At 34.0% G+C, this 26629-nt stretch overlaps 1 protein-coding gene across 3 annotated transcripts in view; it reads left to right on the top strand.

Moving 5' to 3' along the window:
- The first annotated feature begins 13 nt into the window (after positions 1–13).
- Positions 14–26629, top strand: part of LOC111048570 — a 76636-nt gene continuing 50020 nt past the window's right edge. For 2 of the 3 annotated variants that reach the window (XM_039439345.1, XM_039439346.1), the window contains exons 1-5: positions 2252–2655; positions 9541–9864; positions 20299–20424; positions 23319–23489; positions 24959–25243. In XM_039439345.1, the coding sequence (XP_039295279.1) occupies positions 2653–2655; positions 9541–9864; positions 20299–20424; positions 23319–23489; positions 24959–25243 (909 nt within the window). In that variant the 5' untranslated portion in view covers positions 2252–2652. Of the gene's footprint in view, positions 187–2251; positions 2656–9540; positions 9865–20298; positions 20425–23318; positions 23490–24958; positions 25244–26629 lie in introns of those variants that run through there. The other variant, XM_039439347.1, reaches the window with a different exon arrangement.

Consider the following 26629-nt stretch of genomic DNA (forward strand, 5'->3'; position numbering starts at 1 on the left):
CGCCATTGCATCAATTTCGTCAACGATCAAGGAAAGCTAAGAAGAAAGAACGTTCCTGACTCCATTTTGAGAATGAAGATAATTAGCATTTATTGTTAATTTTTAGTGAATAATCAAGTGTATTGAGGGTATTATCAGTTAAAACTGTTGAAATTCTACATCTAGTTTCATCATGCATCAACTTTGGTAAGTAAACTGAATAATTTCTTGGAATTTTTGTCATTTCTTGTCTCGTGTTTGAGATGATTTACGCAATATTGAACACACAGCTATTCTTCCTCGTTGGCTAGCTAATTGTTCCTGCAATAACTTGCAATATAAAATAAGTTATTATTATTTATATTATCTGAACATTACAATATTAAAGCAAGTTACTTTGGATGCAAGCATCTTCTTTTCAATTTATAAATTAACTAGGTAAATTGTTTCCCACTTTATCTTGCAAATTAAAATATTGAAACCTTAAGGATCAAACTCAACCTCATTTTCTAATCTACATTAATTGTTCTGTTTGACTGTAAATAAATTATCAGCATAATTATATTCAAGCTTGTTTTATTCATATCAGTTAAAATCAATGTGAACGTGGCTAGCCTATAATTAGGTATCCATTGTTTTTGGCTCCCTTCTCTATTAAATAGGTTAGGTACTAAAATAATTTAAAACTTTATTTTTTAAGAAATAAAGTACAACCTTCATCAAGACTAAAGTTAGAAGTAGGCCTAGGCCTATTTCGTTCAGTAGCCTACTTATGCTAGCTAGATTTTAGACCATTCTGTTTCTGTTATACACTTCTGCTGGCCATGACGCTAATTGGCTTGTCGTAGACCTAATACTCAAATTTAAAGCATTAGCGACCCATGTCATGTGACTTTTTATTCTATGATCATCTTTTTATAATAATACTAGCCTATTTTTAACAATTTGTCAAAAATATCACGCTATATAACACACCATTTAAATTGTTAAAAATTAAACTTATTAAAGGATATCAAATATAATTTTATTAATCTTTAATAAATCCACAAGAACCAACCAGAAAAGGCTATTTTTAATAGAAGGCTTCTCTGATTGGTTCTCTTCTAATTAATCACGGTTAAAATTTATCAAGCTTTTGTGCAATCGGCACATAGCGTTTAAATTTTAAATCATTCACTTCATACTTCTCTTCTTAAGCTTGACCAGGTATCTGGATTGACTGAGTTAGTAAATCTTTTTACTATTTCAATGAAGTATTATTATCTATAGTTACTGTAGAATTATAGTGATAGTTGAGCTGCGTTTACACCAAAGTTATTATTTAAATAGTAGTTGACCGTGCAAAGTGAGGTCTAAGATTCAAGTCTACGGCTTGGCATTTCTCTTAATGTTTGAATGTTTATATGTTGCGCATTTACGGCGAAACGCGCCAATAGATTTTCTTGAAATTTGACAGGTATGTTCCTTTTTTAATTGCGCGTCGACGTATATACAAGGTTTTTGGAAATTTTGCATTTCAAGGTTAATATAAAAGGAAAAAGGAGCCTCCTTCATACGCCAATATTGGAGTAAAAATCAGACTATACAATTATTCATCATAAATCAGCTGACAAGTGATTACACAGATGTGTGGAGAAGTCAGTCTAATGCTGTATTTCTATAAGGTCTATAGTTTCAATCAGGTACTTGTAGATGAGAATACTGCGTGAGGTCTACTGTTAACAGAACTACTAGTAACTTAATCCCTACCGTATAGATTCCATTATATTGAATATAACTTATCATACACATGATGAAAATATGTGTTTGTCAAGTTCCATTCAATCTAACAGTATTTATAAGGATTAAGTTATTAACATTTTGTTAATAACTTTGGTGTAAACCCAGCTTTATACTAAACTACTAATATTCGCCCATTAACCCATGAGTCGAAAACTATTATAATACTATAAATAGCTAAGCTATTATACTTGGTCAGATAACGATATTTCCAGTAACGGTAACATAAGGGTTTCTATTGTCTAGATTGTGAAGCGGGGGGCGGGTGATTCACCAAAAGGTAGATGAACTTGTGGATAGTGCCTGAGGAGAAAGCTCGAAAAGGGGAGGGGCCAATATTATATACAGACTCACTTTGAACGGTTAGCATTCCTAAATAGATATACCATCAATGCTGACAGGTTGACAAGATAATAGGAGCTAATTTGGGAAGTGGTGGGGGAGAACCGATTGGGTTTACCTGTGAAGTGACAAATTGGTTTGTGACCAGTTGTAACTGAACCGCGTGTTATTCATAGTTTAGTGCAGATTTGCCAGTATGTTATGTGATTACAGTTTAATTTGTTAGTAATTAGTAGTATTTTTTGTAGTTGTAAACATCAATTAACAGCTGTTCACATAGCAAATTAGTCAGGTGGTTTTGATAGAGTTTTGTTTTATCAATTTGGTCGTCTTCTTTGAAATTTTTTCCACTGTTTGAAGTTGGAGGGAGTATAAAGTGAATATCATTTTTGATAGTAGACTATTGTGAATTAGGTTTAAAGTTGATGTAGATTCAAAATAGTGTGATATTTGGTAGATTTAAATCTAAAATTTTGAATATTGTAGGCCTAGTTTGTGAAAAATTGAAGTGATAGTAAAAAGTTGAAGTGACATATTATTGGAGGAGAGTTTATGGTAGGTTTAATTTATTATGTTTACTATATATTGCTTCATATCTCATTTTCAAACTTGGAAATCTTCAATGGTTGTTTTTTTTATTTGTATTCAAGAGAAAAGCGGGAAGAATATGGTTGCCTATAACTGTTTTTTGGCAATGAAAAATTTGTCAATCGACAAATTAAATTTAGAAATTAACATTATAATTTTATATTTATCAGTAGCAGCATTCAGCATTATGTTAACGCTGTTTTTATTTTTATAGTTTTGAAGAAAGGTTTTGGTTTGTTAATAAATATTGAAAATTTGTATACAAGGCAAAAGATTTCAATAACTTACTCCTAATTAGTTGAATTTGATGAACATTAAGGCAATACGGTTTTGGATATTTAGGTACTTGATATCAATCAGTTAATTTTTATATTAGCTTATATAGAAACTTGTTAATTCAAAAGTAAACTAATTGATTCAATTAACCAGGACATAATATTGCTGAAGCATAATCTATTCATTTTTTACAATATAATATTGATCTGTGTAATTTAAATTATTGATCTATGTTAACGTAGTTTGAGATTTTTGATTTGAAATTTTGAGATTTGAATACTGAGAAATTTGCTAATTTAGGTTTCTGGGAAATAGATATGGTAAATGGAGTATACAGTAGGACAGAAGTAGTATATTCTGGGAAGAATAGTAAATGAAAGAAACTATCTTAAGAAAGAATCTTGAAGAGAAAGAATATTCTAATCATTATTCGTCCAGAAGGATTATTTTGTAATGAATTGATCAAGTTTTGTAGCTCTCGGACAAAAATTGAATTACTGGATTTCAATTCTTGTGTCGACCTTGAAATCAGCAAATACGTGATGATTGTTTGATTGCGAATCAAATTGCAATCTCGGCTCAAATCACATTTTTATACTTCGCCAATCTCCAAACAATACGTGAAAATAGAGTATGATTAGCATTTGATTGTTATCTGTTTGCTCAGCAAAAGGTATTGGTTGTTTTGACAAATATGGCTAGGAAGTTGTAACAAGCTTAGGCCTATTCTCAACAAGGACGTGATGTTTGGATCAAAGTAAATCTGAATGTTTGTTGAAATGTTAGTAAGTGTATGATGGTGGCCTGTGATTTATTTTTCGATAATGTATCAATAGCCTTGGATTAAGGCCTAGATCGAGTTGAATACACTTCTGACTTGTTGAACGCAAGATACATTATCCTCTATATGAATGGTCTACTGTGACTAAAAATTTTCATGTAAGAAATTATAATGGAATCTAAAGCTGGGTTTTTGTTTGTGCGTAAATGCCGTTGTCGACCACGACTGTGTGAGGATCTCAGGTTGTCTAGATTTCAATTTGTCTAAATAGTAAATAACCTAAAAGATTATGTTTTAATGGAGGAGGTTGAGTTTATATTTTTACTTTCCTTGCCCTATTACCATAGGTAAGGAAAGTATTGCTTTCCAAAAAAAATTAAGGTACCCCAATTTCTAAATTTCTATACGTTTCAAGGTCCCCTGAGTCCAAAAAACTGGTTTTTGGGTATTGGTCTGTATGTGTGTGTGTGTGTGTGTGTGTGTGTGTGTGTGTGTATGTATGTATGTATGAGTGTATATGCGTCTGTGTACACGATATCTCATCTCCCAATTAACGGAATGACTTGAAATTTGGAACTTAAGGTCCTTTCACTAAAAGGATCCAACACAAACAATTTCGATCAAATGCAATTCAAGATGGCGGCTAAAATGGCGAAAATGTTGTCAAAAACAGGGTCTTTCGTGATTTTCTCGGAAACGGCTCCAACGATTTTGATCAAATTTATACCTAAAATAGTCATCGATAAGCTCTATCAATTGCCACAAGTCCCATATCTGTAAAAATTTCAGGAGCTCCGCCCCAGCAATGCAGATAGATTCCCAATTATCAGGCTTCAGATACAATTGGAACAAAAAAAAAATCAAGTGGAGTAGATTGAGCATGAAAATCTCTACAATTAATGTTCAGTAACATTTTCACCTAAAATTGAAAATAAGCTTTAAATTCGAGAAAATGTGATTATTCAATTGCAAATTATTGTTGATTCTATTAAATCATTCACTATGAAGAGATAGCAGACCTCATGTGTGTCTCCAGCGTTATTGCCCTGTCACCAGCTGGCTCAAATCTTTGAATAGTAGACTTGTGATGCGCGGGAACACTAGCGTCAGGTGATCAATTTTCATAACGGCAAGGAAAGTTGTGTGAGTGCGCCACACCAGATTTTTTATACTTATAAATATGTAAATATGTTGATATTATTACAAATGTTTGATTCTTCCAAAATAAACACAAATAATGTAAATCAGCTGTTTTAGCACATTTTAAATTTGGACAATATGAGTGTCAACAATGCTTGTCGCTGTCGACTGCGGAAATTGACGCACAAACGAGAATGCACCTTTATATTAATGATAATAGCTAATTTTATTTTTCAAGAATCTTGAATTTTTGTAATCCAGCCGTTGTGCTAATATGATATGATATCTTTAGTTGGGCGACTACCACCATCTTGTAGCTTGTAGCTCCTGCCTTACCTTTGACACCAGAAATTCCACAGAGGATACACAAAAAATTCAGATTGTAGCGTTTAATCTCTTCTAGGGAAAAAATTCACATTGTAGCGTTTAATCTCTTCTAGGGAACTGTAATCAAATCTCTGTATGTGTGGCGGCAGGTAGCACCATCTTGTTGAGAAAATATGTTTTGGTAATAAGGCTGTGCAAAGACTAAAAATAAACTTTCTACTCGTGATATTTTTCAATTTGTATATCATCAAGCTATCAAAATGAAAAAGTTTTCTCAGGAAAACATTTTTTTCTGATCATTACTTTTTGAGATATGAGCGCCTAAAGTTTAAATTTTTGGGACAGAACATTTCAAATTCGGTAAGATATAAACCCATGATATTCAGAGGATGGATTCTTCATGGTATTTTTGATCTAGTAAAACAAAAAATTTCTAAAAATATCAATTTTTGAAAAAGTTATTCAATTTACCAAAAATAACTCAACTAAATGTTATTTTTTGTTAGTTTTAGTAAATTAAATAACTTTTTCAAAAATTTTTGTTTTACTAGATCAACAATACCATGAAGAATCCATCCTCTAAATCTCATGGGTTTATATCTTACCGAATTTGAAATGTTCTGTTCCAAAAATTCAAACTTCAGGCGCTCACATCTCAAAAAAATAATGATTGGGAAAAAATGTTTTCCTGAGAAAACTTTTTCATTTTGGTAGCTCAATGATATACAAATCGAAAAACTTTGAAAAATATCACCAGTAGAAAGTTTATTTTTAGCTTTTGCACAGCCTTAAATGACACTTAGGGCCGTTTGCAGTCAAAGCTTAAACTCGATTTAATCAGCTGGTGGCTTAAACTCAAAATGAAACACATTATAACAAACTAGACGTGATACGGATTTAATCCAGTTTAAAATGAAATTTAGTTTAAACTGTCACTGTACAAACGGCCCTTAGATCCATATTTTTATGACTAAGAGCCGTTTGCACAGTGACAGTTTAAACTAAATTTTATTTTAAACTGGATTAAATCCGTATCAAGTATCATTTGTTATAATGTGATTCATTTTTAGTTCAAGCCAACAACTGAGATTGAATTCAGTTTAAGCTTCCACTGTGCAAACGGCCGGCCCTTCGAGTTAATTTTCAGTGAAAACTCTGCTCTAAGTTGAAATGCCAGACCACTTTCCTCAATTAGCTCGTTACCAATTAACCCTTATTACCAAAATATGTTGACAAGATGGTGCTACCTGCTACACATACAGAGATTTAATTACAGTTCCCTTGAAGAGATTAGGCGCTACACTGTGAAGCGGTTTTTTTGGTATTCTCTGTAGAGTTTCCAGTGTTCAATACGTAAATAGTAAGGTAGGAGCTACAAGATGGTGGTAGTCGCGTTTTCCTACCACGACAATGATAGAGTAATTATTGCAGGTTCACCAAATTGCTCGATTCACTGCTGCACCAGTTATTTAATTCGTCGATGGGACAATACTATTCGGGACGTATTATTCGAACCGTACTATTATAGTTTGGCCGATAACACGGGAGCGATCTAGCTTAAGGCTGTGCAAAGGCTAAAAATAAACTTTTTACTCGTGATATTTTCAAAGTTTTTTGATTTGTATCATCAAGCTATCAAAAGTTTTCTAAGAAAAACATCTTCCTGATCATTACTTTTTGAGATATGAGCGCCTAAAGTTTAAATTTTGGGACAGAACATTTCAAATTCGGTAAAAGATAAATCTATGAGATTTAGAGGATAGATTCTTCTTGGTATTGTTGATCTAGTAAAACAAAAATTTTCTGAAAATATCAATTTTTAAGATACCTAGTTAATCAATTTACTAAAAATAACTTTTATAGTTGGCCAAACGAAAATGGGTCCCTCAAGGTCAAAGCTTGCTCTTGACACCACCACCCGTCTCTACCAACACTGTTGCCACTTTGTACTAAGGGTGGCCAGTAAGAGAGAAAGTGAATGTGTGTGTGAGAGAGGGTGTGATAGTGAAGTATTGTTATTGTGGGGAGTATAGTTTGTCTTCTCTGTCCAAAGCCTGGATGAAGTGTGATTGGAATCAAATGAGAATTCATGCAAATTGAAAAATGCAGAGTGAAGTGGGCACTACAAGAATATTGACTAAAATAAATAAAATTACATCACTCCACTTCCAATTGATTATTATAAAAGTCTTCAAGTAACCTTTATGAAGTAATAGCTCAGTTTATAAATAGTTGCATTTATAAATAAAAATCTAATCATCATTATAAAATTGGATTTCTTGATGTTATGACTCAAGAAAGAGTTATACATTATACATAACAATATTCTTTCCTTCATTTCATGATGTTGAAGAATATAGCGGATGATGGGAGGAGGTAACGGGGGATGTTATTGTTCTAACGTCAAAGAATGACACAATAGAACTTTTGAACCTGACGTGCTCAAAAGAATTTGTGACAGGTAGTGACGGAAAAGAGGAAGAGGGAAGGTATGAGAAGGAAAGAGTGATGTGCAGGGTGTAGAAATATAGTCAATGTATATAGACTGGTCGAGTGAGGGGTGGCCACCAGTGGCAACATTGCAGTGGCCTTGAGAGACCCATTTTCGCTTGGTCAACTATAGTTGAGTTATTTTTGGTAAATTGAATAACGTTTCCAAAAATTTATATTTTCAGAAAAGTTTGTTTTACTAGATCAACAATACCATGAAGAATTCATAGTTCAGTCGCTCATATCTCAAAAAGTAATGATCGAAAAAAATGATTCCTGAGAAATCTTTTTAATTTTGATAGCTTGATGATGTACAAATCGAAAAACTTGGAAAAAATACACGAGTAGAAAGTTTATTTTTAGCCTTTGCACAGCCTTAAGGGTAACCGTCCACTGGAACCGTATTCAACCGATCCGTTCGGCCGAATATGGTCGTCTATTGGAACCGTTTACGTCAGTCTAGTTCAGTAGTTGGCTGAACTATGGAATATTGAATAAATATTGAATTGACTACTATCATAGCCATCAAAAATTGTCATAAACAATGATTATAGCCTATTGAGATTTTGAAAATTGAATAAACAAAAATCCTCTAAATTAGTTATTCCATTACAACAATCTTACCTTCAGATCCTATTTGTTCTGTAATCTTTGTCCACGGATTCCTTTGAATATCACAACGATGATATCTTTTGTTTCGCATATCTCACGATGGAACATGCTCTTGAACCAAACTTATCAACTTTACATTGTCCATAGTTACAACTTTATAAAACAGAACAACTTCAAGAAACAAACAAGACTGTAGAACCAAACTTATCAACTATACATTGTCCAGAACCTTACCTTTATAAAACAGAACAACAGAAACAAACAAGACTGTAAAACAAGGTTAGGAACACTTTGTTGCCTCAGCTCGACTAGTTAGATCGGCCGGATAGAACCGGAAAATCCCATTTTATTCGGATCGAAAAATTGATTGACCTGTTGCAATGGACGGGCATTTATTCCTTTGTTTGTTGGGGGATCGTTGGATCGTGTTCGGTAGTTTTCGGCCGATGCTGGTTCGGACGAAAACGGTTCTACCTAAGGTGGGCCGCCCACTGGAACCGATATCGTCCGAACTAGCATCGGCCGAAAACTACCGAATTCGTCCGAACGATCCCCCAACAAAGAAAGCTATAGATGCTCGTCCATTGCAACAGGTTCATACGACCGTGCACGGCCGTCTCCGGCCGATCAAGTTTTCGATCCGAATTGAATGGGATTTTCGGCTCTATCCAGCCGATCTAACTAGTCGAGCTGAGACAACATCATACTTACCTCAAAATTGTTTCACAGTCTTGTCTGTTTTTGTTTTTGAAGTTGTTCTGTTTTATAAAGTTTTAACTATGGACAATGAAAAGTTGATAAGTTTGGTTCAAGAGCATGTTCCATTGTGGGATATGTGAGACAAGAGATATCATCGTCGTGATGTTCAAAGGACTCCGTAGACAAAGTAGATTACTGAACAAATAGGATCTGAAAGTAATATTATTGTAATGAATAACAAATTTGGTGGATATTTGTTTACCCAATTTTCAAAATATCAATATAAACATTGTTTATGAAAATTTCTGTTGGCTTTGATAGTAGTTAATTCAGCATTTATTCAATATTCAATAGTTCAGCCAACTACTGCACTAGACTGATGTAAACGGTTCCAATGGACGACCATCGGTTGAATACGGTTCCAGTGGACGGTTACCCTAATAGTAGACTAAATTTGTTTGTATTTTACACTTGCTGTATTTGGTTTGATTTGGGAAACTAATGGGGGATTTTGTGTTTTATTTCAGGTGTTGTACATGACATGGAGGTGTAGTGTGAGTGAGAGAGACCCGGTGACCAAGATGGTTAGCAAAGGGGTGTACCCCACCCCATCGTCGGCCTCCTCCTCCAACTCTTCTTCGTCCTCGTCGTCAGCCGGTGGCTACACCATAATGGAGCCGGACCCTCCGCTCAGCATCAAGGAGGTGGACGCCATGAAGGAATACGCCTCCTCGCTCGAGGACCTCACCATGAACAGCAAGCCGCTCATCAATATGCTCACTATGCTCGCCGAGGAGAACCGCGAGCAGGCTCGAGCCATTGTGCTCGCCATCGAACATCATTTGCGCAAGGTTGGACCAACATAATGCACTCTATTGTAGTTTTACTTGGTGAGGGTGTGGGGTGTTGGTTGACGAGATGGCGAGACAATTTTAGCCAAATTGAAACCAAAATTTTATTCTCTATTCAATTTAGGGTCCTGCGAAACCCGTAGTTTTTATATCTATACTACTAGTAGTTTTGTGAACAGTAGACCTCACGCAGTATTCTCATCCACAAGTACCTGATGTCACTTGTTTTAAATGTTAACAAACTCAGTTCACGTTTGAATTTGTATTCCATATGCTGCGATTAGACCAAAGTTATTAACGAAATGTTAATAACTCAATCCTTGTAGATTATATTAGATTGAACATAACTTATCATACACATGATGAAGATGTCTGTTTGTCAACTTCCGTTCAATCTAATAGAATCTATAAGGATTAAATTATTAACATTTTTTCAATAACTTTGGTGTAAACCCAGCTTAAAGATGCATACCTCTATAAGGTCTTTGATTGAAACTATAGACCCTATGGAAATACAGCAATAGACTGGCTTCTCCACACATCTGTGTAATCACTTTTCAACTGATTTATGATGAATAATTCTATAGTCTGATTTTTACTCTAATATTGGCGTATGAAGGAGGCTCCTTTTTCCTTTTATATTATCCTTGAAATGCAAAATTTCCAAAAAACCTTGTATATACGTCGACGCGCAATAGAAAAATGAACATACCTGTCAAATTTCATGAAAATCTATTACCGCGGTTCGCCGTAAATGCGCAACATATAAACATTCAAACATTAAGAGAAATGCCAAACCGTCGACTTAATCTTAGACCTCACTTCGCTCGGTCAATAACAAAGGAAAGAACTGGCTCATGGTTGTAGGCCTATTATAAATTCTCCAAGATTTCAGTGTGTCATGTTTTAAAATTGAACAAGGGTTTCCTGCTGGTCTATATTATAATAAAGTAAAGAATTGGCTTTTAAAAAGGGTACCCAGGTTTATATTTTTATATATAAAAAAATTGGCTTATACACGTACGGGATAGGAAAATTATGTTTGACGCATCATCACGTCTGAACTACTGGACTGATAAACTTGGAATTTTGCATATATATATTGCTTAATTAACCGAGGATGGTTATAGACCTATTTTCAATTCTTTAGGATTTCATTACGTCACGTTTTCAGTTGTAAAGTTTTAGAATAGGCCCTTGCACGGGTTTCTTGCTAGTCGGCTTATACATGTACGGGATAGGAAATACAGGATTGACGCATCACCACTTATTTAGTAATATCATAGAGAAACCATAAGTAGATATCCCATAGCACTGGAGAGTCCCTTAGCACTGGGAGAGAGGGAAAGGAATAGTACAAGGTTACCTTATATTTGTCTCTCTCTATCATTTTTGATGATGTACTTATTGTATCAATCAATAATAATGAGAAGGGTTTTTTAAAAAGACTGCTTCTCTGATAGGTTCTCTTGGAATTAATCACGGTTAAAATTTAACCGGATTTGTGCAACCGGCACTGATTGTTGTAAGGCTAGGCGCACACCAGTTAGACAAGACAAGACATGATCAGACACGTTTAGTCACAATACTTCACATAGTTGCTTATGAAGACATGTCTAATTGCAATGACTAATCAGTGTGGATTGCGTCATAAGCAACAATGCGATTGAAGTATTGTGACTAAACGTGTCTGATCATGTCTTGTCTTGACTGACTGACTGGTGTGTGCCTAACCTAAGACTCGCAGTGGATTCATCAAACTTGAATCATTAGGGGATAATATGGGCTTTATTGATGAATGGCCATTAAGAAGTAATTAGTGAAATTATCAAATATTACATTAGGTTAATTGAGTGTAGACAAAGAGCGAACTACATGCACTCGCCATCTCGTCATCTCTGTCATGCCCAGTTTGTTTGCCGCACACACCTACTTATCACGTGCTTTTCTCGGTTGCTGTCGCTTTGTTTCAACGTTGTTGACATTTTAAATCATTGTCAATTCTGTTACAAGCTATTCAAGGTGTCCCAATAATTGAGATTTGTTTTAATTTTATTTATTTGTCAAGATGTCCTAATTAATAATTGAGACCAGTTGTTGAATTATAATGATTTAAATTACAATTAATGTGGGGAAAATACAGTATTATTCATAGTTCAATTTAGAAAGAAATATGTCTTGATCAAAGTAAAATTTCTAATAATCTAAATTACAATCAATGAGGGGAAAATACAGTATTCTTTATAGTTCAATTTGGAAAGAAATATGCGTTGATAATAGGTAGTGGTAGTGAAATTTTTTCAATTTCATTGAAATTGATTTGAATTTTTGTAGTCGTCATTTTTTGTTGAAAACATTAGTGGTTCTATAATTGAAATTCAAGTTTGTAAGCGAGTGGGTCTCAACAGATTAGTTCTCACTTGATATTCTAAGATCTTGAAAGCAGTTCTGATTTTATAGTGGATCACTTCTTAATGAATAAATGAATAATTGGTGAATCGCAAATAAATAATTTCAATAAATTGTTGAAACAAAGTGACAAGTTGTGGATATTAGATAACTCAATATCAATTATATTATACGAGCAGACTTTCATTCAAGCTGTTGATTTAATGTTTGAAATTTGAATTTAATTTCTTCTCTCTATTGCTATGTGCCATGTAAACCATCTACGTTTAACGCTAAATCACGTTTACTTGTAGGTATGGTTGTATTTATCATAATGTTTCATACGGGGTTTGAACTAACAGCTGACATTTCTCCGTTTAAGCCGAGTATCTTCATACGGGCCTACGTCTCCAATCTATCTAATCGTCTTTCTAGTTTCATTGAGCCTTTTAATAGACGTAAACTAAGGTCCAGTTATGTCATGTTATAGTCATCTTTCCCACTATTCATGCACAAGTCAAAGGTTTTTGTGGGGATCACAACTACCAGCAACATCACTCACAATTTGGCCAATTAACAACATTCATCTGTCGTAAATTACTAGGAAAATAATGTTCTGTTGAAAGTTGAATTACTCAGCTGTTACTGCAATCTCTTTTGAATCGGAGCCAATTCTGTCTCTATCTTGAATCAATAATAAATATCTCCCGTCTTTGTTGATGGATATTTTCGTCCTTATCAAATAGAGAGCCCATATTCGTCGCAATATTTCTATAATAGGCTGACATCAATTTAGACAGTTTCTCATTAGTTTTGGGATAGTTTAGTAGACTTTGTTATCAGAGTTTTATCAGTTGTTTGATTTTATGCTCAAATAGTTGAAGATAAACTTGACAACGGTTTCTATTCAGAGTAGCCTAAATTATCAGAGTAGCCTTTGTTTCAATATGAGTCATACGGCCTAAAGGTTCTCGATTGAGTTGACAAAGCTTGAATGCCAGTTGACAATAAAACTGTTTGAATGCCTGACGCGCCTATTATTCAATTACACTGTGCTCACATTAATGGTAATAATAATTGTTTAACTAACAATATTGCGCTCGTAAAAGTTGAGTACCTTGCTGTTGAAATTGATTGAGATCTGGTTGGTAATTGAAGTTTTCAACCTTGAAATATGGAAGTATTGAATGTTGTTTCAAGCTAGATTGGGATGACACCTTTAGTTGAATTTATGTTTGCAAAGTTTATTAGCTGAGCAAGTAATAAAGAAAAAATATATTGAATGTTGTTTCAAACTAGATTGGGATGACACCTTTAGTTGAATTATGTTTGCAAAGTTTTATTAGCTGAGCAAGTAATAAAGAAAAATATGAAGTGAATATGGAGTGATGAATGTAATTTCAGCTAGGAAAATTGGGTTAGTGTGGATTTTTATTGAGTTTCATTCTTTGTTCACAAAAATATACAATCAGTATGAAGAAGGCTCCTCACATGGGTTGATGCCTTAGATGAAAGACGGTGTCTCAAGGCTGTCTTATCTTTTGACTACTGTAAAATAGTCAATAAAATGCTAGTTTCTCTTTAAAAAAGGCAGAACAGTTTATAATTTTGATTATAAACATGACAGGTTTATGTCGTGGTACTTGATGTTGGTAGGTCTTTGTGGTGTGTAACATGTGGAAAGTCCTATGTCATTCATCTTTCTAATTTCTCTCTCTCTCTCTCTCTCTCTCTCTCTCTCTCTCTCTCTCTCTCTCTCTCTCTCTCTCTCTCAGAGCTTCCATAGTTTCTGATTTCTCTTTTCTCTTAGGGTTTTCCCAATGAAAGTCTGCTTGTATTAATTGATTATATTGAAACTTAACTTTATAATTAATCTAGATCTCACATTCTTTTCACAACCATTGAGAAGCTATAGTAATGGTATCCATTTTATGGGTTGAAGTTTGAAATTAAAATGTCTAAAGGTGCGTACAGATATACGCGCCGCGAACATGAGCAATTCACTTTTAATCAGCTGACTATATCTGAATTTTTACAGAAACGGTAAGATACAGATATAAAAAGCTTGGCATCAGCTGATTAAAAGTGAATTGCTCATGTTCGCGGCGCGTAAATCTGTACGCACCTTAATGAGTCTAATAGGTTGGATATTTTTGAACTTGCTCCAGTAAAAAATCTCTTTATTAGAAGTCGGCAAGCGGTTATACAGTGATGAGTTTTCCCAATAAAAGATACGTTAAAAATATTCTAAAACTTTATGTTTTATCTGTTTCATACATCTACATTCAAAAGTAATTCAATGGTGATTATAAATGGTGGAAATAAAGTTCAAGTTCAGCTGGGGCTTCTATAATACCATAGCCACCTTTAATAAATTATTTAAAATACACTCTTTAGAAATGGATACCATTATGTTTTAATGGAATAAACAGTGAACTGTGGTGTGTTGCTGGCTTACAGATAACAGTAGTTGCTTTCATTTCAGTTAATCTAGGAGTTTTGGCATATCCCTACATAAAAATGACGTCACGTTATTGGTTTTCTGTTGTGATGCAAGTTACAAGATTTGAACAGAGAGCTGATAACATTACGTTGTTTGAAAACGTTGTAGTGTGCTTGAAAACTTGTTATCTTATACTGTGGCATTTCGCTTTCAGATTTTACATTGAGGATGAAGTATTAGGTTTTTCAGGTATAAAAAAGTTGATAAGACCAGTTGATATTACGACAGATGTACCGGTATCAGCTATTCTCTATAGAAGGTAGTGGCAAGGCAGAGAATCGGCCACCTTGTTTTCCTACCTTTCTCCAATGCCTTTATAACGTGGACCTCACTATAGATAGAATTTTTAGATGATCAGTTAAAATGTCAATCTAATCTATTAAAAATAATTAAGGACTGAATATTTTGTGAAGTGAACAACTACAAGACTTGACCTTTTTCAGACTATGTGTAACCTTATCTAAATTTGGGAGAGGAATAGCACAAGGTTACCTTATTTTTTCTCTCCCTATCATTTTGATGATGTACTTATTGTATCAATCATGAAACAATCAATACATCGAAAAAAATCTATTGATATAATAGACTAGTGAGTAGAATTTCCCCTTATGCGTGGATATATTTTTGGATGGCCAGGGTTTGTTCAATAATTTAGGGTTGGTTTATCGGTGGTTTACTATCAATAGAATGAATGTTGGGTTGGGGTTGTTGGGGGAGGGTTGTTAACCCCCCTTCAACCCCCTCCCGATCCAAGATAAGTGTCGTTCAAATTAGAGTTAATGGCCACAGAGTTGGGGGAAGGTTATTGATCGATTAAACAAGCCAAAAATGCCGGGCTACTGTCATAATTCTGTCCTGAATAATCTGTGTTCTTTGATGAATAAATTGTAGACTAGAGTTTAGGTATTTTAGGCTTGAAATATTGAATCATGGATTAATGTTTGTATTTTAAAATACGATGAGCCGGTTGCACAAAAGGCTGTTGAATTTTAATTATGATTAAATGCCACGAGAGTCAATCAGTGAAGGGGTTTCTGATTGGTTCTCGTGGAATTTAAAATCACGATTAAAATTTAACAGGTTTTTGTGCAACCGGGGCTAACTGTTTTATAATAATCTACTATCAATATCCACTCAATTTTATCTTCAATGTAAAATGCCGCAAATGTCACAGTTGCTACTAGAATAATCATTGCATTTACACTACATAACTTGGTAGTTTATCATTTTTGTTTTAATTTTTCTATGATTATGATTGCATGCCATTATTGAACCATCTTCTCCTTGTGCATATTAATCCATCAATTCTTTCCAGGAACAGTTTTGAAGTAATTTTTCTAAATATTTGAAAATAACATGTAATTTTGTGTAATGATATTGTAAGAGTAACTATCAGAATTAAACGATTTTAAGAATTAAACGATTTAGGGTTGTTTTTATTCTAGTAACAATTAAGCACCCTTACTGGTATATTACTCTTGTACTTGATATCAATTATAGTATATAAGAGGCGGTAATATTCCAGGAAATTTAGGTGCACTCGAATATTGTCTGTATAAATATTTTATACAGTTATTATATTTCTGGAATGTTTTGGAGAATTCTGGGAAAGTGGAGTAGTATTTCAACAGATTTGAAAGTATCAAAAAATGCATGTAGATAGAAATACATAGCCTCAAGTATCAAACAGTATAAGTATATAGGCTAGGTAGAATTTAAAAAGGAAAATACTTGAAGATGCTATGAAAAGATAGCTCTTGAATTCAGTTCTGTTTTTACGGAAACAATTGAGGGAACTGTATCAAGATTAATATATTAAAAAATGTGGTAATAATTCACAATATCAAACAAAGAAAAAGTTCTACAAGGCGAAAACCCCTTTGGAACTGCGTCTAATTATTTTATTCAATAATAGAATTAATAAAAGTTATTAAAGAGGTTGGTAACTTGATCTATTATATTGCAATGCTCTTTTAACTACTACAGTAACGTGAAATAGAAGCTATTTGCCTTTATCGAGAGCCAAGCCCAATAAATTAAATTTGACTTGAAACTCTGATACTGTGTCAGTGATGTCGATATAATTATGTAGGCTTCCATTTGTTGGTTCATCGTATCTATATTTGACTAGCAGAGTCCTATTTTGTGTTTTGAATCTACGTGGAATTTTAATCTACCAGTATAACACATATTTGATTCTGTTCCAATATTGGAATAGCATTGTGAGAACTAATTTTCAATAACAAATCTATAGATGTGATGAGGAAAATTTTATTGGGAATAAAATTTTCAATAAAATTGGAAGTTTAATGCACTGATAGGTAGCTGTACGAATAATCTTTTGATATAAATGAAGAGAATTTTCAATTTTTTATCAATGTAATTATTTTATAAGCAGTATTTCCCTTCATAAATGAAGATGAAATCTGTGCTACGCCAATTTAGGCCCACCATGATGTAATTTTTTAGGCATGAAGGATCTATATTTCCTTGAGACTTCCGAGATTTCTCTCTTATCTGTATGAATACGTCTCTGTGTTGTACAATATCATTTTCCAGCAATACTAGTTTAAAAGGTATCAAATAATACTTGAAGACTCGACGTTAGGTAATAAAATTAATTATACATTAAAATTGAAGTAAATTTTAGTAGAGTATGTGAAAGGTACCACATACATAAAGGCGACGAGAATAATATTAATTGTAATTTAAAACTGGAGTAATCAATGCTTCCTTGACTAATTGAGCAATTCGTAGTAGAAATTAATTAATAGTATGTCTCTTCAAATTGACGATTTCAATTCATTAGCAGATTGCCAGTTGTATCCTAACTTACAGGATGACGAATTATATTATGAGTTTTATGCTGGCATCTGAGGATGAATGATTCTATTGGATTTGGAGATGACATTTCATGCAATATCAATTATTTAATAATATCCAGTAGTCATTGATGATATTTATTTACTAGATACTGTCTAGTAGATAAGTATGGTAGTGCATTCAAACTTAATTTAAATTGAAATTAAGTTTCTCTAGTGACTTCTACATTGGACCATCTATCATCAGATAAATATTTTTTGAAAAATGAAAGATGATATTCATCGTGAATAATTTTGGATAATCTAGGAAATTACCTCAGCATGGGACACATGTAAATTTGGCAATATGTCGCTTTCAATTTGTCCATAGATAGATGCAGATATATCTTAGGTTACTTACACCTTACACCGCTTTTATGATTCTTGATTTGAATGAATTTAATGAGACTGAAGACTAAGAAATTGTCAAAAAACCACTGATTTATTGATAATTAGAAAGACCGGTTTCGGTTATTACACCATTGTCAATCTCTGATAAACTTAAACTTGATCCCTTACAACATAACCGTACATCAAGATCAAGGAACCTTATGATTGCTATATCCTGGTCACAACATACTATTCCCTCATATTTGGATTTGTGACCTACAAAAACTAACATCTTCAAATTATAGTCCTTCAATCTTTTAAGGTTGACTTTGACATAAATCTAGTTAATAATTCAACAAACACGAATTACCCTACACAATCTATTGTAAATACTATTGACTCTTATGGTACATAAACTTACAATTATTTCAATAGATCAATCTTAGTTAGACTCTGTCTAAACGAGCGTTGTTTTTGCAAGGGAGCTAGAGTTTAGACTTGTCTAAGAGAGCGGTCTATTGCAATAAATGTTGAAGTTTAGACGGTAAAGTAGCTTGGTTAATTAAGATATCCAGGAGGAAGGAGTGGTGTCGAGAAAATCTCGTACACTGGGAACAATTTGGTAAATTTTGTAAAGGTATAACTTATTTTATTTCCCAAACTGGGAATAATTTGGTAAATTTTGTAAAGGTATAACTTATTTTATTCCCCACACTGGGAATAATATGGTAAATTTTGTAAAGGTATAACTTATTTTATTCCCTTCACTGGGAATAATTTGATAAATTTTGTAAAGGTAGTAACTTAATATTTTATTTTGATTTAGTGTAGATTGTTTCATGCATGATTATACTGGTTTAGTTTCAGGTTTAATAATATATTTGTTTCAGATAACATTTTTTTGATAGTCTTGCTCCTAGCGCAAATATAAATAAAAGATGGATGAATCCATGTATGGATTTTGTGTAACACAGAAATGAATGAGACCTCGCATAACTTGTGTTTGAACAGTGCAATTCGTTTACGTGTTTCATAAAATGTGGTTATTTGACATGGGATGGGATTATTTGTAAAACATAAGCAGATGAGACACTACCTAGCTCCTATGTGTGTGGTCTAATACGTTTCTGTGTTGTACTAAATTCTATATGGTGTAATTTCATCAATTTTGCATTTGTAATTGCGTTAGTTCTTTCTCATTTTCTCCTTTATTCAAACGGGTCTTTAGAACCTTTGAGTCATATTCAAGACTTCTCTTAAATCCAAGTTTAATCAAGACTCACTCAAGCCAAAGAATTAAATATTGTAGATCCAATACAATACTATAATCATACTTCTAGTATAAATTAAACTTAGATTAAACATCATATACCTCATTTTCATTTAAAACAGGAGATTTTTGTTTCATTGGTCCTTCCTGGGGTGGTCTATTGCATGACAAAATACAAACTAATAATTTTAGTAGTCACCTGGTTATTATAATACGAAATTACTAAAATATTGGCTTGTATTTTCTCATGCAATAGGACCCTAGGTGTCAAAATATTTTAATAATTTTTACTAATTGAAAGTCTCTTTTCCCTCAAGTTTGACTGTAGCCTTGAGTGCCGGTTGCACATAAGCCGGTTGAATTTTAACCGTGATTAATTTCTCAACAACCAATCTGAGGAAGGCTTTTTTGAAAAGACGGCTTCTCTGATTGGTTCTCGTGGAATTAATCACGGTTTAAATTTAACCGGCTTCTGTGCAGCCGACACTGAGAGTTTTATATCATTAAAAATCAGCAGCTTTGATCGGTAAGAAATTAATTTACCATTAATAAATAGAAGGTTTAAATTTTGATATAATTTGTTTGGTATTTTGATGTTTAATTTTGATATGAGAAAATATCTGTTTACAATTTTTTTTGTTCTCCCAGATATTATTTTTATTTTATTAACTTTAGTACATTTATTTTATGTTCTTTATTTATTTGTTCAATCAACTTTTTCCCCCAGTTATTATTTTATTCAATTTAGTACATTTATTTTAATTTTTTTATTTATTTGATCAATTTTTCCCCCAGATATTATTTTAATCAATTTAGTACATTTATTTTATTTTTTTATGTATTTGTTCGATTACCTTCATCTTGTTCTCCCAGATATTATTCTATTCTCTAATAATTCTATCAAGTCGTAGATGTTGGCTGGTGGGACAAAGAGTGTAGTAGTTCTTGCTGTGCCTCTGTCTCTTTTCCTCTGTATTTTATTTCTTCTCCAGACTCTCTTTTGCTGAGAATGAGAGAGAGAGAGAGAGAGAGGAAAGAAGAGAGAGAGAAGAGAGTCGATATGTGTGTTGTATGCTTTGTAGGTGCCCGCAGACGTGAAACTGCCTGTCTTGTATTTGATCGACTCCATTTACAAAAACGTTGGAAGTCCCTACAACACGCTCTTCAACCAAAATATCGTTCAGATGTTTTGCGGCGTTTTTGAAAAGGTTAGTACATGTGCCTACCTATCTATCTTCATTTATAGTTTCTTTATCATCTCTCAATTTTATTTCTCATGAAGCGACCTACGTACCTACCTTAAGGCTGTGCAAAGGCTAAAAATAAACTTTCTACTCGTGATATTTTCAATTTGTATATCATCAAGCTATCAAAATGAAAAGGTTTTCTCAGGAAAACATTTTTTTCCGATCATTACTTTTTGAGATATGAGCGCCTGAAGTTTGAATTTTTGTGACAGAACATTTTAAATTCGGTAAGAGATAAACCCATGAGATCTAGAGGATGGATTCTTCATGATATGGTTGATCTAGTAAAACAAATTTTTTCTGAAAATATCAATTTTTAAAAAGTTATCCAATTTACCAAATATAACTTAACTAAAAGTTAGTTTTGGTTATTTTTAGTAAATTGAATAACCATCTTAAAAATTGATATTTTCAGAACATTTTAGTTTTACTAGATCAACAATACTATAAAGAATCTATCCTCTAAATCGCATGGATTTATCTCTTACCGAATTTGAAATGTTCTGTCCCAAAAATTTAAACTTCAGGCGCTCATATCTCAAAAAGTAATGATCGGAAAAAAAATGTTTTCCTGAGAAAACTTTTTCATTATGATAGCTTGATGATTTACAAATAATCGAAAATCTTGGAAAAATATCACCAGTAGAAAGGTTTTTTTTAGCCTTTCCACAGCTTAAGGTTCTTTATTCTTTCCTTGTACTAACATCTCTCTGTTTTAGCTAATTTACCTAGCTATCTACTGTATCTACCTTCATTAATTTCTAGATTTTCTATCATCTCTCTAGCTTAGGAAATTACTTAGCTACCTACCTTATTTTCAAGATTCTTTATTTTCTCTGTTGTATTATCCCTGTCTTCTTTAGTAGATAGCTGTGTTTCAAGTCATCCGGGTAAATCTTATCTGATATTAATTGTTGATTCTTATCAATAAAGATCAGTTCTACTTGAAAAATGTTATAATCAGCAACAAAATATACATTTTCAATATTTAATAATAGGCTACATTTTCTTAATGAATTGAGCTGGTAATAAAAATACAAGTAAACAAAATACATCAGCTCAGTTGTATTGGGTTATACCTTATTTATTTTTCCCTTTCAAAATATTATTCTATCACTTGACTGACCGCTGGCAACAAGTTTAACCTACTTGAGCCATTACTTATTCAATTAATAGGGGTATTCACCAGGCACGGCCCTAGGGACTTTTCCGCCCTGGGCGAGATCGGTAACCGCTGCCCCCCCCCCCCTCGCAAGTATCCCGTCTAATTGTTAATCCCGGGTACCACCCCTTCCTTGAGCGATCGCCTAACTATTGTGTCTCCGCTGTGATGCGTTCGCGCCATTCGCATCACAAAAAAGAGTCTCAGTAAACTCTAAATAATTATGTATTTAACTATTTTTATGTTCGGAACAGATACGGTACACAATAAGAAAACATGCTGTGCAAAGGCTGAAAATAGCTTTGCTATTGGTAAAATTACCAAAAATAACTTTAAGTTGAGTTGTTTGTTTAAATTGAATAACTTTCTCAAAAATTGATATATTCAAAATTTTCTTGTTTTATTCAATCAACATTATCATGAAGAATTTATCCTTCAAATCTCATGGATTTATCTCTCTGAAATGTTCTGTCTCAAAAATTTAAACTTAAGGCGCTCATATCTCAAAAAGTAATGATAGGAAAAAAATGTTTTTCTAAGAAAACTTTTTCATTTAGATAGCTTGATATGCACAAGTCACAATTTTTTTTAAAATATCACCAGTAGAAAGTTTATTTTTAGCCTTCGCACAGCCTTAAGACGTAGACTGCAAGAGAGTATTAGGCCCACATAACTTGCTGAGTAATTAAAACTACAATTTATACAACACACGTTTGTTAAACACACCTGTTTTAATTAAGTAAAACTCATCTGACCTTTGCATTGGAAAATTCCTTCACCAATTCTTCAAGATCTAAGGGCTGAGCTATTTTATGTTCGCTAGACCACTCAGATGATCCTGGGACGTTGTTGATCTTAGAGAAGTCTTCATTAGCTCGAGTTTGGAACAGCTTCTTATATAATTTTACTATTCACATTTAATATTATAAATTTATTATTTATTTGTATTTTTAAATTTTACGTTCCTTGAAATTTGCCGCCCCCAAAATCTGCCGCCCTGGGCGGCCGCCCGGTCCGCCCACCCCTGGGGCCAGCCCTGGTATTCACAATGTTGTGTTAGCCAGCTAAAGTGCTATTTGATAACTCTGGATTGTGAACGCCCCATCTATAAGCTAACTGCAATAGCGCTCCAAGCGAATAATTTGTGTACTCAAAGTTTATAACCTCACTTTTGCTACCAAATATGAACAAAACAAGTACCTATGGCCGCTTTTTTAACAGAGTTAGCTGACTCAAACCTTCCCTATATGTTATCTCGTCTGCTATTTTTTTTCAAACGTACCAAATGAGTTAACACAGACTTAGCAAATAGCTGGAGTTAGCGAATAGCTCGACTTAGCCAGCTAAGTACTCCAACATTGTGAATACTCCTAATATGAAACTGTTACAAATGTAAATTTGTTAATGTTGATGGCATTGGAATTGATCAATTAATTGCACTTTTTTTAATATGAATTATTATGGACCCCAGCAGAGTGTGAAGAGACTGAGGAAAATTTCTTCCCCGGGTTATTGAATGTTGCAATGCACACGGACGCCCGTCTGTATGCTCACATCTGCCTGCAGACGTTTCATTTTTCCCCATCTGTCTGCTGCTGTGTGCGTGTACCAGTACATATGAGTAGTACCTGTATTTACCAGTACTTTTGAGTTGATTTTGTAAAGTGTATTAATGCTTTTGTTGTGTTGTTAGGGAGATGAGAAAACTAGAATGCAGCTATTCAAACTGCGCACCACTTGGAACCAGATGCTGCCGCCTCCCAAGCTGTATGCCCTCGATGTGCATGTGAACAACTTTGACCCAGCCTGGCCCGTGCAACAGCTCTCCACCATTCACGTCAATCCAAAGTTCCTGCACACACAGGTCAGTACCACATTAATCAACCTCAAACATTTGTGGTGATACTGTATCATGCGTGGTGGTACTGTATCATTTGTGGTGATACTGCATCATTTTTTGGTGATACTGTACCATTTGAGGTGATACTGTATCATTTGTGGTGATACTGCATCATTTTTTGGTGATACTGTATCATGTGTGGTGATACTGTACCATTTGAGGTGATACTGTATCATGTGTGGTGATACTGTATCATTTGTGGTGATACTGTATCATGTGTGGTGATACTGTATCATGTGTGGTGGTACTGTACCATTTGAGGTGATACTGTATCATGTGTGGTGGTACTGTATCATTTGTGGTGATACTGTATCATGTGTGGTGATACTGTACCATTTGAGGTGATACTGTATCATTTGTGGTGATACTGCATCATTTTTTGGTGATGATACTGCATCATTTTTTGGTGATACTGTATCATGTGTGGTGATACTGTATCATGTGTGGTGATACTGTATCATGTGTGGTGATACTGTATCATGTGTGGTGATACTGTATCATGTGTGGTGATACTGTATCATTTGTGGTTATACTGTATCATTTATGGTGATAGCAGAAAGAAGAGATAGCTAAAGAAGATATCCCATGATATAGGTCGTTAATTGTACAAATTTCAAGCCGATTACTGTAGACTACTGTCTATTATCACTATTTTGGCCGGGTAAGAGTGAGAACGGCATAGTGTGAGAGACTACCTTCGTCACATAGCTTCACGAAAAATTACTACTAGGACTATCGGCTTGAGTTAACAGTGACATTTGCAACATAAACGCCCTATAGATGGGATATCTTCTGATGTTATCTTCTCTCTATGGTTGAATTTATTTCTGGCAGAACTCATAGCATGCCTCTTCTGATAAATTGATATACTTTGAGAAGAACTTGGAATATACCGAAGTTAATGGTATTCCAACAGAATGCTTTTTAAGCTCATTTTCATTGTATTTTATTCAATGTTTATTTTAATCTGATACTTTTATTGTTCGTCATACTCGTTTAGTCTTCTACAAGCATATACAGTGTTCCCTGCTTTTCTTTTCCTAACTGGCTATTCTATTTAAGGGCCAATACCTAAACGACAACTTATTGAAGTCATTATATGTCAACATAGACTACAAAAATATACAGTAATAGACATCTGATAATAAAACGCAGCTAGAGTTATCGCTTAGAAATTGAACCTTGAAGGGCTGAAACACACGAGGCGATTCTCAGACGAGTCGACACGGAACAAATACAGATATCGTCAGCTGATTAAAAGTGAATTGCGCTTGCTCGTGGCACTCGAGTCTTTACGCAGCTTTACACGTTCAATTCAAATAATGAATAATCAATATTTTAGCTTCAAAACAGTAATGATTTACTTCGTTTTAATGAGTATTACTGTCGTAAAAACATTTCTAACAAAAATTGTGCTATTTTGTTTGTTCCAGGGTGGTACTGCTACCACCACAGCTGCAGGCAGCACAGTTACCCCCACCACGACCACGGCCAGTCCGTACCCCGCCGCCACGCAGCCAACCACCACAGACGCCCCCCCGCCCGCCGCCGCCGCCGCTAAGCCGGACGCCGAACAGGCGGCCATTTTGCGCGAGAATCTGCGAAAAAAGCAGAAAAAGTTGCTCGAATTGCGCCAGAAAAAGTTGGAACTTGAGCTGCTGCAGACCAAGGAAAAGTTGCGAGAACAGGAGCTGTTGCAACAGCAGCAGGCTAACGATGTATGCTATTACTGTGCTTCTATAACTATCTTGTTTGGTATTTTGATGCTAAGTGACAAATTATCTGATGATTGGAGTCATGCAATAAAACAGAGTTTACCAATTGTGCACATCTGTTTTAGTGTGTGTGTGTGTTTCTCCTTGTTTAGGTGTCCTGAAAAGAGATACAGAATTCGAAATAGTTCACTTGAATTAGTAGAAATAGATTTCAGTAGTTATATGGGTGTCTCTCCTCGTTTAGGTGTCCTGAAAAGGGATAAAGAATTCGTAAAGAGTTAACTTGAATTAGTAGATATACATTTCAGTAGTTATATGGGTGTATCTCCTCGTTTAGGTGTCCTGAAAAGAGATAAAGACCTCGAAAAGAGTTCACTTGATTATTTGACGATGAAGATTAGAATGGAGAAGTTATATGGATTTAACAAACAAAATAGCAAACGCCTCTGATATAATCACACATGAAAAACGGTTGCAGAAGTCCTATTTAAATTCGATAAGAGTTTACTTGAATTAGTAGATGATATAGATTAGAATAGAGAAGTTATATGGATTTAAAAAACATCTTAGCAAATTTCTGGGACATGAAAAACAGCTACAGAGAACAATGGACATGCTCTGAGACATGAGAGAGTGCTACGTGATATTCTCAGGATATCATAGAGTTGATATATTGTTTAATTAAATGCGAAATCATGCGACGAAATTATAACAATAATTACAAAGTACTCACAAAAAACACAGTTTCAGATATACTGTTTCCATTTGATATTTTCAATGTACTTTCTTGTGCATTCAAGTTAGTAAGAATTTGTTCATTTTGTTTGTATGAACCAAATAGCAACAGAAGTTGATGATTTGGAAAAAGTTCTCTAGTTTAATTGGCTGAATTTGAACGGGGTTCGATGGGAAAAATGTACAAAGTGAGTCATATTTATGGGAACCCTTCAATAAATTGGAGACTGGTGTAGATATAATACTGTAACTTTCAGGCTAAGTTATTGGTCAAATACTCTCTCTACCTTTTGACGTACAACTGAATTTCAACCCCTCATAAGGGGGTGACTTAGGGGTTGTAACACGAATAAAACATCCATTTTATGATACATAATTTTAAAGGCCATTTTGAAACAAGAAAGACGGCATCGACAAAAATGTTCTATGATACTTTTATTCAGAATGGCGGCTGATTGAAGTTTTAGTTTTCAAAGAAATGAGGGGTTGTCACTCAAATATTTTGAACGTAAACACCCATTGTGTGATATACATAATTTTAAAGACCTTCTCAAAACTAGAAAGATGACATCAATAGAAATGTTCTATGATACTTTTATTCAGAATGGCGGCTGGTTGAAGTTTGAGTTTTTAAAGAAATAATTGATAAATTTT

This window comes from Nilaparvata lugens, chromosome 12 (assembly GCF_014356525.2).
Source record: "Nilaparvata lugens isolate BPH chromosome 12, ASM1435652v1, whole genome shotgun sequence".
NCBI classification, from domain to species: domain Eukaryota; kingdom Metazoa; phylum Arthropoda; class Insecta; order Hemiptera; family Delphacidae; genus Nilaparvata; species Nilaparvata lugens.